The sequence below is a fragment of the Pholcus phalangioides genome, unplaced genomic scaffold (genome assembly GCF_987345545.1).
Source record: "Pholcus phalangioides strain wild (caught in Gottingen) unplaced genomic scaffold, Ppha-v1.0 ptg000007l_1, whole genome shotgun sequence".
Taxonomy (NCBI): Eukaryota; Metazoa; Arthropoda; class Arachnida; order Araneae; family Pholcidae; genus Pholcus; species Pholcus phalangioides.
The window spans coordinates 15,031,440-15,049,713 of record NW_028301600.1 but is presented as its reverse complement, the minus strand read 5'-3'; the positions used below and the strand labels follow the sequence as shown (position 1 = coordinate 15,049,713).

Here is an 18,274-nt window from a genome sequence, read left to right as displayed (position 1 = left end):
GACGGACTCGTATCGTGAGGACACTGCTTCGAACCCCACCGTCACCACAGTGATAGTCCGCTGAAGTTGGTTTTCTGTGGTTCCCACATTCGAGGCACGAATGCGAGTCGATCTCCCAGTAAAAAAAATCACGCCACACAGAGCAACATGCCTACAACGGTATAATTACTAAATCGTTACGCTTCACTCATAGTTAGATAAAATGACGGTAGATAGCAGCTCTACACATAACAAGTATTACACAGAAACAGACTTCGCGTTAGGTTCACAAAACATACATGCACAGCTTCCATCACAGCCCCGATCTTCTTCCACCACCTGCTAAAATCTCTTCATTGAGACAAAGTGGCGGGCCATGATCTGGTTAGAAGGAGGACGCCCCAGAAAAGACGGGTTTTTAATTGGAAGTTAGAGAACAACGGGATCGTATAAAAATTGGTATTTTTTATTTTGTATCGCACTGAATTTTTACTCTCATAACTGATACAGGGTGATTTCTAAACACATTTCGAGCATTTTTTAAACTGAAACCATACCTCTATGACGGACGGTTGATAATAAAGCCCGAGCCGCATTAGGACTTACAGGAAGGACACCCTGTATAAAATATTTATCTTGATTGCAATATACAGTGATCTCTCAATTATAGGACGATTTTCTGCACTCCCGGTCAGGAGTAATATACAGGTAAATAATACTATTCAATTATACGCCTCTCTCATTTATACGTCTTATTTCCCTTGCACCGACGCATATAAGTGAGAGATCACTCACAACATAGGGTGTCCCTTCAATAGTTAAAAAATTCATAAAAATGGAAGGAATTGATAAACTTCAATGCAGTTTGCGAAAAAGTTAGTCTCGCGATAGGATTTATTATTTTCGGTGCGAAAAAAAAATTTGTTCAAATTTTTGACGATAGAGGGAACTGCCCAAAAAAAAAATCACAGAATTCAGGTTCTGAATTTGTCTTCACTTCCTTCTCTGTCCTGAAAGTTTTCGCAAAGCTTCAGCTGTACCAAAAAAAAAATCCCCTCTTCGTGAGAAAAAATAACATTTTCACACAAACTGCATTCAAAAATACCAATTCCTTGAATTTTTATGAATTTTTAAACTATTTATGGATGTATGGGACACCCTGTGTGTGCTTTTGAATGAATAATAAAATGAAGTGTAGAGAGAGAGAAAAAAAATTTTCTTTTGATATTTACCATAGCTTCTTACCGAAGTTATGAAAACCTGCTCTATCGATTTCATCAAAACTTCGCCTTCCCAAATTTCGAAAACCTGAACGGTCTATTTCGTCGAAGTTTCTTCGTCCAAGAGAATGAAATCCAGCTCTGTCTATTTCATCAAAATTTTTCTTGCCCAAAGAATGAAAACCAGCTCGGTCGATTTCATCGAAATTTTTTTTGCCGAGAGCATGAAAACCAGCTCGGTCGATTTCGTCGAAATTTCTCTTCCCCAAGGAATGAAATCCCGCTCTGTCAATTTCATCGAAATTTTTCTTCCCTAAAGAATGGAATCCAGCTCGGTCGATTTCATCAAAATTCTTTTTCCCAATGGCATGGAAACCAGATCTGTCGATTTCATCCATGTTTCTTTTACCTAACGCATTAAAACCTGCAGTATCGATCTCATCGAAATTTTTCTTACCTAAAGAATGGAAACCTGCTCGGTCTATCTCGTCGAAGTTTTTCTTGCCTAAGAAATGAAAACCAGCTCGGTCTATTTCATCAAAGTTTTTCTTACCCAAAGAATGAAAGCCAGCTCGGTCGATCTCATCGAAGTTTTTCTTTCCTAAGAAATGAAAACCTGCTCTATCTATTTCATCAAAATTCTTTTTACCTAAGGAGTGAAAACCAGCTCGGTCGATTTCATCGAAGTTTTTCTTTCTCGGATCAGTAAAACCAGATGTATTGATTTCATCTAAGATTTTGTCGACCGAGATTAATTTGTTTCCATCCAATTCTGATAACTGGTCGAGATCTTTTCCGGTCGGTTGTTCAACTTCTTGTAGCTCTCGGAATACTACACCACCTCCGATTTTGTCCAGCGGGAACCTCGAAGCTGACAGAAGAGCTCGTGATCTCCTTGAAGCGTCGACATTCGTTAACTCGGATCGAAGAGGAATTGTGTTGTCGTGAGTTGATTGCCCATCTTTCGAGTTCTTAGAAACACCCCGCACACTCTTTAAAACTTGACCAGAGGAAACTACGACTGTAGAATTAGACAGCTTGCTTGCATCAGCTTCGACCTAGAACGATAACAATTATAATTCGATTCATATAGAGGGACAGTACATAATTTCATATACAGGCTGTTTGTAAACTTTTTAGAAAAAATTAGAGGGAGCTATTATACCAATCAAGACTAACAGTATTTAAACAATGGAACTGTCGTGAGCGCAATTTCCCCTCCCCCTTTAAGTACTCATTCTAAAAATTCCACTTCAAATATATTAATTATAGAAGATAACATGTTCTTAAATTCTTTCTCACGCTTCGAAGTCCCACAACGCAGTCATTTTTGTTTATACCTGACGTAACTTGCTGCGACACATAAGCAGGCAGGGCCGTAACTAGGATGGGGATTATCACTTTCGGAGGGTAGATATTGTAAAATACCGATGTGTTATTGAACACCTTTTCGAAAGAACAGAAACTGGTGAGGAATTTAAAAACACATTTAAGGTGATTTTGAGCGAAATTTAAAAAAAAAAAATATCTCGTTGTGGCGATTTCAAATTCTATAAAAAAAAAAAACATCGTTATAGAGGAGTGTTTCTCAAAGTGTGCATCGCGGCTCCTAGGGGTGTTTCAAACCTTTGTTAGAAGCGCCGCAATGAGCTGGAGATATTGATTTGTGTGCCTATATACGCTTCAATGTGGTTCTTTTATAAGTAAAAATATCTACTAAACTACTCTGGGGAGCCGTAAATGAGCCATAAATTGGGCAAGGGAGCCACGGGTGAGAGAAATTTGAGAATCACTTTTATTCACTCATCCATATTGTTTATGGGCATAATTTTTTAACCACCTCGTTGGACAATTTGTCTGTTGTGGCCTTTGTATTTGTATGTATAGAGGAATTTATTGTAGTGAAAGAAGTCTTTGTGCAGCGAGAGGGTTTTAACATTAGACTATAGACACTTCTAAACAACATTTGATAAAATATCGTTGTTGAGGGACTTATCGTTATACCGAGTATAGTCGTGGCGAGGTTTCACTGTACTTCTTTAAGAATCACCCTGTACTGTTAAATAAAGGCTTTGAAAACACACAACCTAAGTACATAATTTATAGAAGACATAAGGATATAATACACCGTTCAAGTAAGATAAGATAACAGAGCACTATTTCTTGCAAAAGGCGAAAGATTTACTCGCAGTTTGAAGAAAGGCCGTAGCATTGATAGTATATAGTTTGAATAATAGGAATATATAATAATTGGAATAAAATAGAGCACTAGCCAGCCATTCAATAATAGTGTTAAATTCATAATAAGGATAGCAGTGATACATAAATCTCAATAACCAACAGCATAAGTCAACGCGAGTCTATTTTTTCCCTTGACGTTCTCGTAATTCGCAGTCACGTATTCGTCTTTGTATTTCTATTTCATTACGAGCATTTTCATAAGTGAATCTCATTTTAACATTCGGTCAATAGGAAACACTAATTAGGTCTAAAGATGCCACGGGGTACAAGAAAAGAAACGAAGTAATGATGTCAACAACAGTTGCGAAAATTCTAGGGAATTAGCTTCCATGGATCTCCAAACAATACGAAAGGCGAAAATAATTTGCTTAATCAAATCAGTGTAAAAGACTCCCCCCCCCTTCTTTTTGTGAATTGGTTATCTTTGGAATAATTCTTCTCATGTTAATAAACTGCGACAGTAACTTTTTGGTATTCAACGTGATTTGAAAAGATTCCAAGCTTTCTTTTCATTGTATTATATCTTGATTGTTTACGAAGATCTCTATTGCTATGTTATTAGACATACAAAAAAAAAAAGACTTCGCATTTAATGGATGATCCAATTTGAATAATTGTATAGCAATCCGAAAGAAATTGAACTTCAAGTTTTTGAACATCCATCAATCGCTATATACAATATACGACCGAGAAAGATTGAATTTCCACTTTTATCGCGTGGTATTATATACTTCGTTAGATTTTTATTAGAGGAGCTGTTGCAAATTTAAATTGAAAAATTTATGAATACGGTATACGTTTTATTTCCTTCCGTATATGAAACGAAACACGGAAAATTTCTGAAATATTCAATTTTTTAACCATTCACATACTTCTGCTATTTATGTCTTCTTTTAAATATTTTTATTCGTTTTTTTCCAGAAAATTTATGAAATAAATATTTACTGTTATAATTGGATTAGTTTCGTGAAAACATTTCTTTATCCTTCGATAGAATTGCATTCATCTATGATATGAATATTTAAAACATCTCAGAAGATTTGGTTTAGTACAAAAAATTCTATTTAATTAAAAATGTAAAGCTCTTTCAAATAAATATTTTTCTATCCGCAGTTTTTTTTTTCATTAATAATCCATCGCTAATTCACTCTACTTTGAAAGAATGTCAAGTTTAAAGCGTTTATCGCAATTGTGTGTTAATTAACGTAGGATTTCTTCCACAATGAAAGGAACTTATCATACCGATTAAGATTCGAACCAAAAATGAGTATGATAATTTGAAGCATTGCTTAGTAATACATGTTATAATTCGAAATAACCATTTTGAGATGTTACTTGAAATAGTTGAAAAAAGAGAAAGCTTGTATCGCAGTATGAAATTTCTGTTTTAATGAACACTCAAGCGAGCAGAAATAATAAGTAGCTATCTTTAGAACTTTTAGCCAATTTCAAAAAAATACAAATCTTAATTTGACTCACTGGATGCGTATGAATTTGAGTCGATTCATGAATAAGAAAGCTCTAGAAGCTCGTGCACTTAATGAGCGAAAATATAAAATGTGCTTTCTGTTCCCTCTTTTCTTCATAATGAGCTTCCGTAGAGGCATTTTAGATTTTTTCAAATACGAGTAAGGAATGGCGTTTGTTGTTTGGTGCACCGAATCTTGTACAACAGCTGTCCATTTCAGTTGTTACAGAGATTAATTTCCAAGAATGAAATGTTTAGTGGAAAACGGTGGAAGCTTAGATTTCGATATGATAAGTATTGATTAGTAATTAGAAGAAATTATCAAGGAGAAAATTAGAAAATTTTTAGAACTATCGTCTGTTTTTGTCATTTTTTTCAATTTAAATTTCAATAAATCCCTAAAATTTGTATCCAATCCCTGAAATTTTTATGGAAGAGTTGGAAAAAATGTTTATCTTAAACATAAATTTATTATTTATAATTTTTTTTCCCCATTTTCTGAGTGTATGTATAAAAATTGAAATGTTTTGTGTAGAAATATGAAGGAAAGACTTCTTTTTTTCTCTGACTCGGAAAGAAAAGTCAACTGGTCCGTGCCGGAAATCGAACCCAGCCCTCTTGAAAACCGGTAATTACGCTGAAGTAGAGACGGTAGTCTCTCTTAACTTCAGCAAATGGTCCCCAGCTGGCGGTAGTAGTGAGTGTGAGATGATTTTGATTTTTTTTAACACAATTGTATGAATACAATTATGTGAAGGAAATACTTTTTTTCTTCATTTTTCATGTCGAGGAGAGTTTCGTACAATTGGACTGAGAAAAAAAATCAAAATCAACTCACTCTCGCTACTGCCGCCATCTGGGGCTGAAGTTAAGCGAGACTGCTGTCTCTACTTTAGAGCGTCACTCTACAGTGCGTAAATAAGGAAGAAATGATCGCGTCTCCAGTGGTGTACACGGATAACGCTATTGCAGGTTTGCAAGAGAAATGAGTTCGATTCCCGGCAGCGTTATTCTATCCTATACATAGAATTTTAACATGGGGTTACCTGATTTTGGCTGAGATCACTATTACGTCACTAAAAGATGAGGCAGGACTAAAGAGGCGAGATGTTTAAAATGCGTTAGTATGCAATACAGTATATGTTACGGTAAATGTGATAAATCAGTTTTTATGTGAACAATCGTCTCCGTAAGTTCATTAATTAAATTTATCTCTTTTACCGGTGATTGCGCATAATACCCAAGCATCAGTAGTAAATTTGATAAATACTAAAAGAATTATCATTTTTACTTACAGGTGCTTATACATAATACTCCAGCATACATGGTTAATTTGATAAATAGTTTAAAGTTATCGCTTTTACCAGTGATTATGCAGAATACCCTAATGTAATTGATGAATTTGAAGACTCCTGAAATCGATTATGCCACCAGGAAAAGCGATAAATGAGGTATTTACCGAACCAACCAGGTGTACTTTGACCTTTGAAGACTGGACAAACCCGCTTCCCATCTCGACCAGATACACTGGGGTATTATGTATGAGCACCCGTGAAAATGATAATTCTTTTAGTTTTTATCAAATTTACTACAATGCTCGGGTACTATGCATAATCGTTGGTAAAAGTGATAAATTTAATAAACTTACGGAGACAATTGGCGATTATGCACAAAAAAAATTATATTTATTTTAACATATACTGTATTGAATACAAAAGCATTTTGAAAACCCCTTGCCTTCTTTAGCCCCACCTCGTCTTTTAGCGACGTAATAGTGATCTTAGCCAATGAGCGTTATTGTTAAAATCCCATGTATTGAATAACTGCAGTAAATAAACTACCATAAATATATGGTAGTACGACTAAGCTCAAAGATTCGGCAAGTGCGCTACCGAAGGAGACGGGACCCTACCTTCCTTATTTCAAACCCTGTTGCGTTACGCGCTGAAGTACAGGGTGGGCAAAACGTCCGTAGAAATTTAAAAATGAATAAAAACCGGAAAAATAACCGGTCACGGTTATTTTTCGGGGTTATAGTTTGCGGGGAATCGAACCCCGCAAAGGCATCCATATATCTTCGCATCTGCCAGCTGTTAAAACCTTCATATTGATAGCGGAGAGTGACATCATCCTCGGATAAGTCGCCATCTGGTGGCAGTGTCAGCAGTTGTGAGCTTTGGCCTGAATTAGGTCCGACCGTCCATGTACATTCCCGTTCAGTGCACACGAACTCCAAGGAAAGATTGACCGATTCGTTGCCTTTGTAGTCTAGTGGTCTAGGGTGTTCATCCGGAAAGTGAAAGCACGTGGGTTCGATTCCCTCAAAGGGAGTTGAATTTTCTCTCTTTCTTAAATATATCTTCGCATCAGCCAGCTGTTAAAACCTTCGTATGTTTCAAGAGGTTTTATTGTCATTAAAATAAAAAAAAATTAACTTTTTATACAGTCCCCGTGTGACTCAAAACCCAATTAGAAAGCTATTGCTCTTTCTCTCTTGTTACCAACAAAAACAAATTTCATGTTTCGAATTTATTCCATGTTACGAATATTCACTGAGATATTTGACCTCGAAAAATGGAGCAAATGTGCAAAAAAAACAGCGTTAAATGTGGCTAAAATGGTTTTTCCACATTTAGAGCTGTTTTCTCTTTCCTCCGTTTTTCGAATCCGAATAACACAATGAATATTGAACATGGTATTTCTTTTGTTGGCATCAGGCGAGACAGCGCAATAACTTTCTAACTGGGTTTTGGAACACACGGAGACTGTATAAAAATTTATTCTTTTTATTTTAATAACCTTACAACCCCTTAAAAAATGAATGGCATGTCTGAGTATTGTACGTTGTTTGTAAACTTTTTCTAATTGGAAGTAGATCTATACCTCTAAGATCAGCGGTTCGCCAGTAAAATTCCATACCCCCTGTTTGCTATACACCCCGTATATGCGTATAGCAACAGGTAATTCAGTTTTAAACCATAACTTTTAATTTACATACCGTTAGTAGTTATAGGTGGAGAAAAAAAAATTACTTATTGTTTAAATATTATTTGTAGGCATGACGTAGAAAGAAACTGATTTTTTTTGTTTGTTTCTGAAAATCATAAACAGTAGATTTTTCCGATTCTATATTATTCACACAACATTCGTACTATTGTTCCGCTTTCTAGCTTTTTCAAAAGTTCAATTTTCTCACATAATATAGTTTACTTAGAGCGTTATGTTTGCGTTTGCAGCTTGAACGTGCCACATCACTTGAGGTTTTCTGTCGGCATGTTTGAAAATTCACTCAGATTATCACAGAAAATAACACAGCACCGGACAAGTTCAAAGACACCAAGATTAACTGTACAGAACGAAGAAATGAAATGAAGAGAAAATAAATTGCGTGTTATTGTGATCATACCTCATTGGTCATGATCTGACCAATCGCATTGACACACGTTGGTGCTTCCATTTTCTTTCGTTTCCCGAAAACCGAATGTGGACATCAACAATAAATCGGGGAAGAATGTGGGAGAAAAAAAGAAAAAAATGCCCCCAGTGATAGAAAAAGCCGAAACGGAACTCTGAAGAAAGTGCATCAAAGTCCCGATTGAAACAGGGAAAAAATTCGGCCGAAGTGTCCGGATTCGGGAGATCTTACTGTATTTGATTGTGCTATGCTCATTTTTTTAGCTAGACATTCTCTCCGGTTAGATAGAAAACAATTTTTTTCACAGATGGAGCATCGGGTAATATGGAATACTATAAGTACAGTATTATCTGGGTATTGGGCTAGAATTCAAGACGGAACGTTTAGCAAGATAGAAGAGGAAAGGCCAAGAAATAATGTGTGTCTTTAATATAATAAGTCCAAAAAATATATACATATATGCACATTCGGGTAATATGGAATACCAGGTTTTCTCTGCCTTTTCAAGGGTGACCGCAAAATGGAACAGTGATAAAAACACTTCACAAAGGCCTTGTCACTCAGTGTCACTCAGCTGTCATCATCACGGCTGCTATAGGAGAATATAGTTTTTCTACTTCCAGAAATTTACTCAGACTAGTTTTCAAAAGTACCTATTATAATAATTGGAAATGCGCCCAATAATTTGAAACCAAGCACAATGTGCATCACAAGCGATGAATTTTCTTATGCCTTGCTCATTTTTAGCTAGCGATTCTCCAAGATCAGATATAGCGCTATTTTTCACAGATAGTGTGCAAGGCAATACGGAATACCATAAGTATTATCTTAATTGTGTGGGCTAGAATGTCTCTTCAAAATGGAAAATTTTAGTAAGATAGAAGAGGAAAGGTCAACAAGAGAAATAATCCTGTTCTGTGTAAGCCCACTTTGACAGTTTTTTAGTGCAGAATAAGAAGATTGCATTTGTGACACTTATAAATAGACACTGTGACACCCCTGCATCCTCGACTACAAAAATATTCATTTTTAATTGCCATAAACTCATTAAATCTTGTTTTTGATCAATTCGAATTAGTTTTTTCACTTTGAACCCCCTATTCCATATTACCCGACGAAAATGCTTTTTTTAAATACCTTTTCCCTAGACATAATATTTATTTTTAAATATAGGGTGATTATAGTTTAAGTTCTCGTACTCTGAGTAGTTTTTCTCAAAAACTGCTAATCCGAATGCAGCCATTTTTTTAGGATCTCTCAATGAGAACCATGGGAGAGAGATTTATGAAATAAAAAACAAATAGTTAAATTTTCGACCACCAGATGAAAAAGTGGCGCTGTTTTATTGAATTTCCCTTTCTTCCACATGGACCATATATACCAAGTTTAAGTTTCAATGGAATAATTCCTCCACAACGGGCGCTACATCGGTCTGAGCAGCGTCAGTATACTGAAACTACTCAGACCTATATAGTGACCGTTTTTGTAGACGTATTCCATTTAAACTTGATATATAAGCTATATGGAAAATAGGAAAATGTAAAATGCAATAAAAAAGCGTCATTCTTTCAACTAGTGGTCAAAAATTGAACTATTTTTTATTCCATAAATCCCTCTCCCGTGGTCTCATTAGGATATCCTTAAAAATTGGCTGCATTCGGATAAACAGTTTTTTGAAGAAAAAAAACTACTCCGAGTATTGGAACTTTAATTATAATCACCCTGTACATACGATACACTTGTCACTGCAAAAAAAAAGAATCTAAATTTTATGGAAATGCAGGTTTCAGGTTTTTTCCCATCATGTTTTAAGTTGGAAATAACCAGAAAAATTAAACTGGTATTCCATATTACCCGAAAAAAACATCCCACATTATTTATTGCGCAATAGATCACAGTGGGTTGAGGTGAACAGGTAAATTTCTGACTGAGAAAAAGCAATAAAATGTTTATTCTCAAACTGTTAGTTTTTAGTCAAGTACTCTTGCTTACTTTCCGCTCAATTCAAAAAATTAACACTATCGTGTTGCGAACTTTCTTCATCACGAGGAACATCCTAAATTTATGTTCTTCTCATTGATAGCCAATAATAACCAAAATAAATGAAATCGTGGTATCTCCGTCCAGCAGACGTGAACAAATCTAAGATATTGCAACTGTTTCTCAGGATGCACGTCTTGAAAGTTTGTTTCGTGACGCTCCCTGCATTTATCTTTCTTGGAGATCACGAGTTTTATCTGCTTTTTTTCGTCCAACAGAAATGCATAAGAGAGAGAAAAGGAGCTATTGGTTATTTTCTAGCGGAAGTGATTCTATTTTTGGATCACGGAAGTTCCGTTTTTGTCACATTTTCTTCATCTTTTCTTACCTTTATTGTAAGCTCCGCCTCATGGATCACCTTCCGCTATTATCATTCCGATTACAGATGCGTTTTACTTTTTGCCCACTTTTCGTTCATTTGATCATTTTTTGTCGCAAACGTTCATTTTCTGCACACGAGGGCTAATCAGATCGGAACCTACGACTTATTGGCGATTCCGAAGGGCAGCGTCCGACATTTTGCCTCTTTTTTTATATCAGCGAAGAGTTGGTGCACTAACCCTTCAGTGAGGGATTTCCTGCGGTAGTACTCTTTTCCTGTGTCCGTGTTGCCACCGTTTCTGTTTCACCCCAGCGTCAAAAAAGTCCCTGACAAGGACAAATTGGGTATCGAACTCGCGACACCTTTAAACATCCTTTAGTACTTTAGGTGAGTATCCTATCGCGACCTGGGCTATACCGCGTCCTCTACACACTTTTCGAAACTTATCCAATGGTTCAATTACTAAGGGCGGTATTAACCGACATGGTTTAAACTATAGTCACAGTTTTTGGATAGGAGATCGACACGGATTGGTTAAAAACCCGAATTTAACTAGTCGTGTCGAACTCCTATCCAGAAACTGTGACTATAGTTTATAACCATAGTTTCCCACCCTTTTTTTTTAAATCGTCCCCTTCTTCAGAAATTTTTTTCTCCCATCGCCCCCCAACGCAATCTAACCCATAGGATCCTATGCTATACCCGTAGCTTCTACCGCCCCCTAGCTTAGAACATTCTATCGCCCCAAGGGGACGTTAATGCCCACGTTGGGAATCACTGGTATAAACCATGTTTGTGTTTCCGTTATAATAGGGCTGGAAATCGATTAAAATTTTTTACTGGTTAATCGAATATTTTTATGTTCAAAATTTATAACAAACGTATTTTAAAATAATATATATTAGCAACTGTGCAATGTTAATCGATGCAGTAGAAATATAGTGATATCTCGGATAATGAAGATGATTCGTTCCAAGAATCACGTCAGTTAGCCGAAATCTTCGTAAGCCGAAACGCGATTGATTCGTCCCAGTTTCTGTCCAAACTTTAAAGATAAGTGTTTTTTAAAACACCGAGGAACGCTATAAAGAAACAAAAACTTACTGAAGGCTAAATGAACAGCTTCAAAATTGCACAAATGATAATTAACAGGAAGATGAGATATACTAAAGATCTTTTTATTGCACACTAACGTACGCAACCGACACCAGCTTTAGTTTACTGAAGCCAGTGTTGACACAACCCAGCCGAGTTCGTCGGTGTTCCATTCATTCGTGATTTGGTCAGCTCATTACGGTGTCTGATGCATGCAGATCAGCGCATCAGTTCGATGCTAAGAGTCTTGCACTGAAAGAACGTAATGCTCTGAAAAAACATAGACTCCCTTTTTTTCAATGTTTTTTTATAAGCTGAATAATTTCACGTGAAATGATTCAATTTGTGTAGGAATAGCTGGAAAAAGATTACGAGGTGAACATGAGTTAATCGGGTTACAGAGGTAGTAATTCGTATGATGATGGACGATAAAATTCAGCTTACAAAGGTTTCATGTGTAGCACATGCATCCATACTAGCTAAAATAGTTCGTTAACCGAAAAATTCGTAAGCCGGGGCCTTCGTTTTAGCCAAGGTATATCACTGTATTTTATTTATTTCAACGGACCTATTCGCTAAATGCAAAGAAATAATAGAAATGCATTAAGAAATTAAGGCCGTCTTCTGGAAGCAATTCAGTATGCTGAACATGCATATTTGTCAAATCCTGGAGTTACTTGGATCTTGTCATTTTTTAGAGAATCAGTTATTTTAGGTTAGTCACCGATTTCGAAACTTCTTTCATCGCGATGTTCACATACTATTACTTGTTTCCGTATAAAGGACTCCCAAATGGTAACACTTTGGTACTGAAGAGGGTGATTCTTTCTGAATAAGAAAACTGCTGTCCACAGTGGAGACAGTGAAAAGCTGGCGCAAAACTGCGTATCACTCAAGCAAAAAATAATAATAATAATAAAGGAGATTATCTCTCCAAACGAATAGCTACACAACCAGCATAAGAACATAAAAAATTTTGAATTTCGTTCAAAATATATATTTATAGTGACGGACTCGCGATGCGAGGATCCGGGTTCGAACCCCACAGTGGTGGTCGGCTGAAGTTGGTTTTCTGTGGTTCCCAACTTCAACGCGCAAATGCGAGCCAATCTCCCCGTTAAAAAGTCTCGCCACAGAGAGCAACAGTCCTACAACGATAAATCATTCAATCATAACACTTCACTCATAGTTAGAAAAACTGGTGGCAGATGGCAGCACTACACATAACAAGCATTACAGAGATACAAAAAAAACTTCACGTCAGGTTTCACTACACATACACGTACATTCCCGCATGTACCGATTCGTTGGGGGTTCCGCGCGGGGGGGGGGTGCATGTGTGGTGTAGCAGTAGTAGGTAGGGACTCCAAAAAATGGGTCGGGGATCCATGATGTTCTTAAGTCAGCCACCTCGTTGGGCAATTTGCCTGTTGTGGCGTGGTATTTGTATTTGTATTTGTATTTGTATTTGTATAAAAAAATGGGATAGGCTGTGTCATAGACACGGCCACAAGTTTTGACATGAATACTTTTTTTGCCTTGAATCGCGTGGTAGGTCTTTGTCTATCATCGGCTTTGTTTTTGGAATAACTAACAAACGGTACCAATGTCGTCTATTTTCGATATGAACTGCTTGAGATATAGCAGAAAACCATTTTTTGCGAATCAGAACAGTGGCTCTGGTTTCCAGACGGGAAGAGATATTGAAACCGGAGTAATATCATTGAATGCACCTTTGCAATGTGCATCGGGCGATACTATTGCTTTTGAGTTGTGATGGCTACTTTCTGAGATACGAGTGTTTAAAGAATTTCATCACGGAACCTTTCTTGAATGTTTCCAGTATCGTCAGATGATTTAAACACGTACTAACGTCGAATATACAGAAAATTGGCCAAATATTACCAACATGGCCATATTACAAGCGGGTACTTAGATAGAGATAGATGTCAGAAAAAGAAATTAATGGTTATAAATCGAATATTTATGATACCTGAAATGTCTTACGATACTAGTGGCTACAAGCTAATATAGGTTTGTAGCCTACTTGTCTCCTACAGGACTTATTATGTATGCTACTGGAGAGAGATCAAGTGAAACAAAGCAAAAATTGCACGAACAGACATTCATGGAAGAGAAGACGAACTCCAACAATGATTGCAATGTCCCCACTCTTCAAGCATGGCCAACTTTCTGAACATTATAGAAAACTCTGTATCCGAACAAAGAGAGAAAGCGCGATCCTAATTAAAAAACGTCGGAGAAAAAATTAATTAATTTTTGGGAAATTATTAAAACTAGTGGGAAAGATAAAATGCTAACTACCGTCCGAGCAAAGATTTGAAATTTATTAAATTTGACACTCAAGTGGTATAAAGACAAAGCCGCAACGAATTTATTTGGAATATAAAAGGCTAAACCAATTGATAGAAAAGAATCATTTTTAATATAATTTTGAAACACGAAGGAGATACGGACATGAGAAAATTCAATAACAAGGAAGCTGAAGATAAAACAGCAAAGACGGGAGAGAACTCACAAACAATTGAAATGATTCACGACAACAAAACACAGTTCTAAAGTAAAGGGAATAAAAGAGAGTAGAACAAAAGAAATATTTTGGTGACAATATTGAAAAAGGGTCCGAGTGACATGAGAGATAGGGTGTTAAAGAGAATAAGTCCTTCCAAACTAAAACTAAAGTTTGAAAATGCATAGACAGAGAAATAACAGACTGCTACGAAGAGATCTTGCAGAACATTAAAAAAAAAGGGGTACCAAAAACTTCATCTAAATCGAAGAGAATAACAGTAGTAACCATAAAAAAAATGAAAATTATAATAAGTCCAAAAAATATATACATATATATGTACATTCGGGTAATATGGAATACCAGGTTTTCTTTGACTTTAGGGATGGCCGCAAAATGGAACAGTGATAAAAACACTTCTCACAAATGCCTCATGATGCTATAGAGCCAGTGTCACTCAGTTGTCATCATCATGGCTGCTATAGGAGAATATAGTTTTTCTACTTACAGAAATTTACTCAGACTAGTTTCAAAAGTGTCTATTAATTATTGGAAATGTGCCCAATAATTTGAAACTAAGCACAATGTACATCACAAGTGATGTATTTCTTATGCTGTGCTCATTTTTAGCTAGCGATTGTTCAAGATCAGATGAAGCTCTATTTTTTCACAGATGGTGTGTCGGGTAACATGGAATACCATAAGTATTATCTGAGTTGGGCTAGAATATCTCTTCAAAATGGAAAATTTAGTAAGATAGAAGAGGAAAGGTGTGTCTTTTCAGAAATAATCCTGTTCTCTGTAGGCCCACTTTGACTATTATGGGGCAGAATAGGACGATTGCGTTTGTGACTCTTGTAAACAGACTATGCACCATCGCATCATCAACTACCAAGACAAACGATGATTTTTCATTGTCACAGACTAATCTCATTAAATCTTGTTTTTGATCAATTCCAATTAGTTTTCTTCATTTTTGACTGGGGCTAGGGGAGTCGATTAAAATTTCTAACTGGTAAATCAAAAAATTTTGGTCGATTAATCGGAAATTTTCAAATGCTGACCATTGACAAAAAACGTGGTATTTATAACTGTATAATATTAATTGATGTTATAAAAATATTTTTATTCATTTCACGCACCTGTTCGCTAGATGTAAACAAATATAGGAATACATTAAGTATCAAGGCTGCCAGCTTGAAGCAATTTAATATGCTGAAAATATTTGTCAAATCCTGCAATTTTTTCACTTGGATTTTGGTCGTTTTTTTTTATAAAATCAGTTATTTAGTTTTGTCACTGAATTCGAAACTTTTTCGATCTTCATGTTATCAATTGTTTATTTAGAAATTGAAACCCAAGTGGTATAAAATAATTGTATTATACAGGAGAGTGTGGGATGGAGCTGACGTTTCCCGAATACGAAAACCTGTGTTCACAGTGGGGACAATAAATTTTGGTCTGTTATTCTAAAACTTCCATCAGACTCAATTTTAAACTAAAACCATCACCAGTTTTCGTTCAATATAGGCCTACTTGTGTGTCATCCCATGTTAAAAAATTTCATCAAAATATTAATTCAAATATTTTTAAATATGGTCACATATGAAACACATAATTCGAGACATCTAATCGGTTTCATCAAATTAAATTATAAACTTTTAATAAATATTTAAATTGAATTGATCGAGTCGATTAACTCAACTAAAATTTTTAACTACGATTAACAGGCGCGCGCGCGGTTGCACGCTGAAATAACTTCACAGGGCTGGCGTCCGTTTTCAAATAATGTGTACTCAGATATATTATTCATGTTTCAAGGAGTTGTATAGTTTTTAAAATAAAAAAGTAACTTTTTATACAAGCCCCGTACGCCCCAGAATCCAATTAAAAAGTTGTTGCCCTGTCACTCCTGATACAAAAAAAATTCCGTGTTTCTAAGTACAATATTCACCGAGATATTCGAATTCGAAAATTGGAGCACACGGGAACTGTACAAAAAAGTTAATTTCTTTATTTATTTATATATATGTATACGACCCCTCTGAGTAATAAGCAATCTCTGTAACCGATCACTTTAGAAACAAACTTTCAGTTACAAAAAGTTTTCAAATAACGTTCAGTTTCTTAAAATCTTAAAATTTGTTTCAGGGATTTGTATGCATAAAAAAATAAAGAGATTTTCAACTTTTTATATAAACAGTCCCAGTGTGCTGAAAAACCCAATTAGAAATTTATTGCCGTCTTTTCTAAGGCCCACAAAAAAATTCCACGTTTTGAAGTGAAATATTCGCTGAAATATTCTCGTTCAGAAATCGGAGAAAAACTTTGAAAGAACAGCATAAATGAGGGAAAGAAGCATTAGTTTCTGCCGTTCTACCCAAATTTTTCTCCGATTTAAATAGCACTTACAAACATGGAAATTCTCTTTTGTTGGCATCGGAAGAAATTTGCAAGAACTTTTTAATTGGGTTTTTGAGCACACGGGGACTGTTTAAAAAATTAATTTCTTTATGTTTCTATGTATACGATCCCTCAAACATATTTTAAAATTTTAAGGAATTGAACGTTATTTAAAAACTTTTTGTAATTGAAAGTATGTTTCTGAAGTCAACGGTTACAGACTTCAAACAATTTACGGCACCCTGTGTTCTTAATCGTAAGAGCTTTTTAAATGAAGATTTATTTTCTTCTAGACATTTCCTTCAGCAACAACAAAACGATTCTTGACCAAAGTAACGAAGGGTAATATTTTCTCTTCCATGTGGATTTCTTGAGAATACTCCAACGAACAACTGTTCGTTTACTGCGAGAATAATAATAATTTACGAGAGTATTTGGAATCGAACGTTTTCTACAAAAAAAATCCTCATTGTGATGGAAAAAAAAGGTCAAAGATTTTGGAATTCTTTGTGTATTTCGCATCATCCGATTTATTTTTATCGACATTTCCAAAAAAAAAAAAAATTGGGTGTCCTTCAAATATTTTTATCGGTCAAAATTGAGTTTTACTTTTTATTTTCAAATTCTTTGTTATACTTCCTCCTTTTTTGTCGGCATCATCAGGTTTTTTGTGCTCCGGTTTTGAAGACTCAGATATATTGACCAGGAAATAACAAATACAATATAAGCATTTCCGGTTGTTTGATATGCTAAGTAACACGTTAAGGATCCAACAAAAAAAGGTGAGATAACCTTCGCATAAAGGGTGGATGCTATGGGTCACTAAATAATTACACACGTGATCCCTAATATAGAAAAGTGGTTTCCATTTTAGAATCGGACGAATATTAAGGGAGTTCTAATGTTTCGAAATTTTGTGACGTGGCCGTTTTCTAACGGTCAGATACGCGCCAAACAGCCAACGGAAAAAAATTTCCCCCATGCAGCGGATTGCCGCTAATTGAAAATGAACTGATATATTCAACCCCGTTAGAAGTAAAGTTCACAGTTATTCACTTTGGATCGATTCGATTGGTGCTTTTTTTGGTGATTGGTGCGAGTGTTGTTAACCTTGTTATTACGTGTTACCTTCACCCAACTATATTGGTAAATTTATCAGAAGATTTGTAAAGCGTTAGCCAAGACTTTAAATTCTCAAAAAAATGTGTTTTTTTACTTCACTTTTAACCCCTTTACGATCAGGGACGTAATATTTCGTCCAAATGCCAGTGGAACAAATTCAACCCAGCTGATTGTTTCTTCAACATCTTTTTTCCTCATCGCGAAGCTTTATTATAACTCTATGAAACAAAGTTTTGTGTGTTTTCTTCTCTTCTCGTTCTCCACGGAATTCGTTCCCCCACATATATAATGTATCTTTCACAGAACTAATCCTTCTATTATGTAGATGGACTGTTCATGGAAGTGAGAAAGAAAACACGTAGGTGAGGGTGATAAAGCAAGGTACTGTACATCTCTTATCTCTAACTCTCTCATCTATTAATCTACTGGCACACCTCCC

The 18,274-nt window shown here is 35.7% G+C and overlaps 1 protein-coding gene across 2 annotated transcripts in view; it reads right to left on the bottom strand.

Moving 5' to 3' along the window:
* The window catches only part of LOC149084953 (uncharacterized), a 53,053-nt gene that overhangs the window by 2,899 nt on the left and 31,880 nt on the right, over positions 1-18,274 (bottom strand). The window contains exon 2 of one of the 2 annotated variants that reach the window (XM_089232698.1): positions 1,225-2,257. In XM_089232698.1, coding sequence (XP_089088824.1) covers positions 1,225-2,257 — 1,033 coding nt within the window. Of the gene's footprint in view, positions 1-1,211; positions 2,258-18,274 lie in introns of both variants that reach the window. The other variant, XM_089232697.1, reaches the window with a different exon arrangement.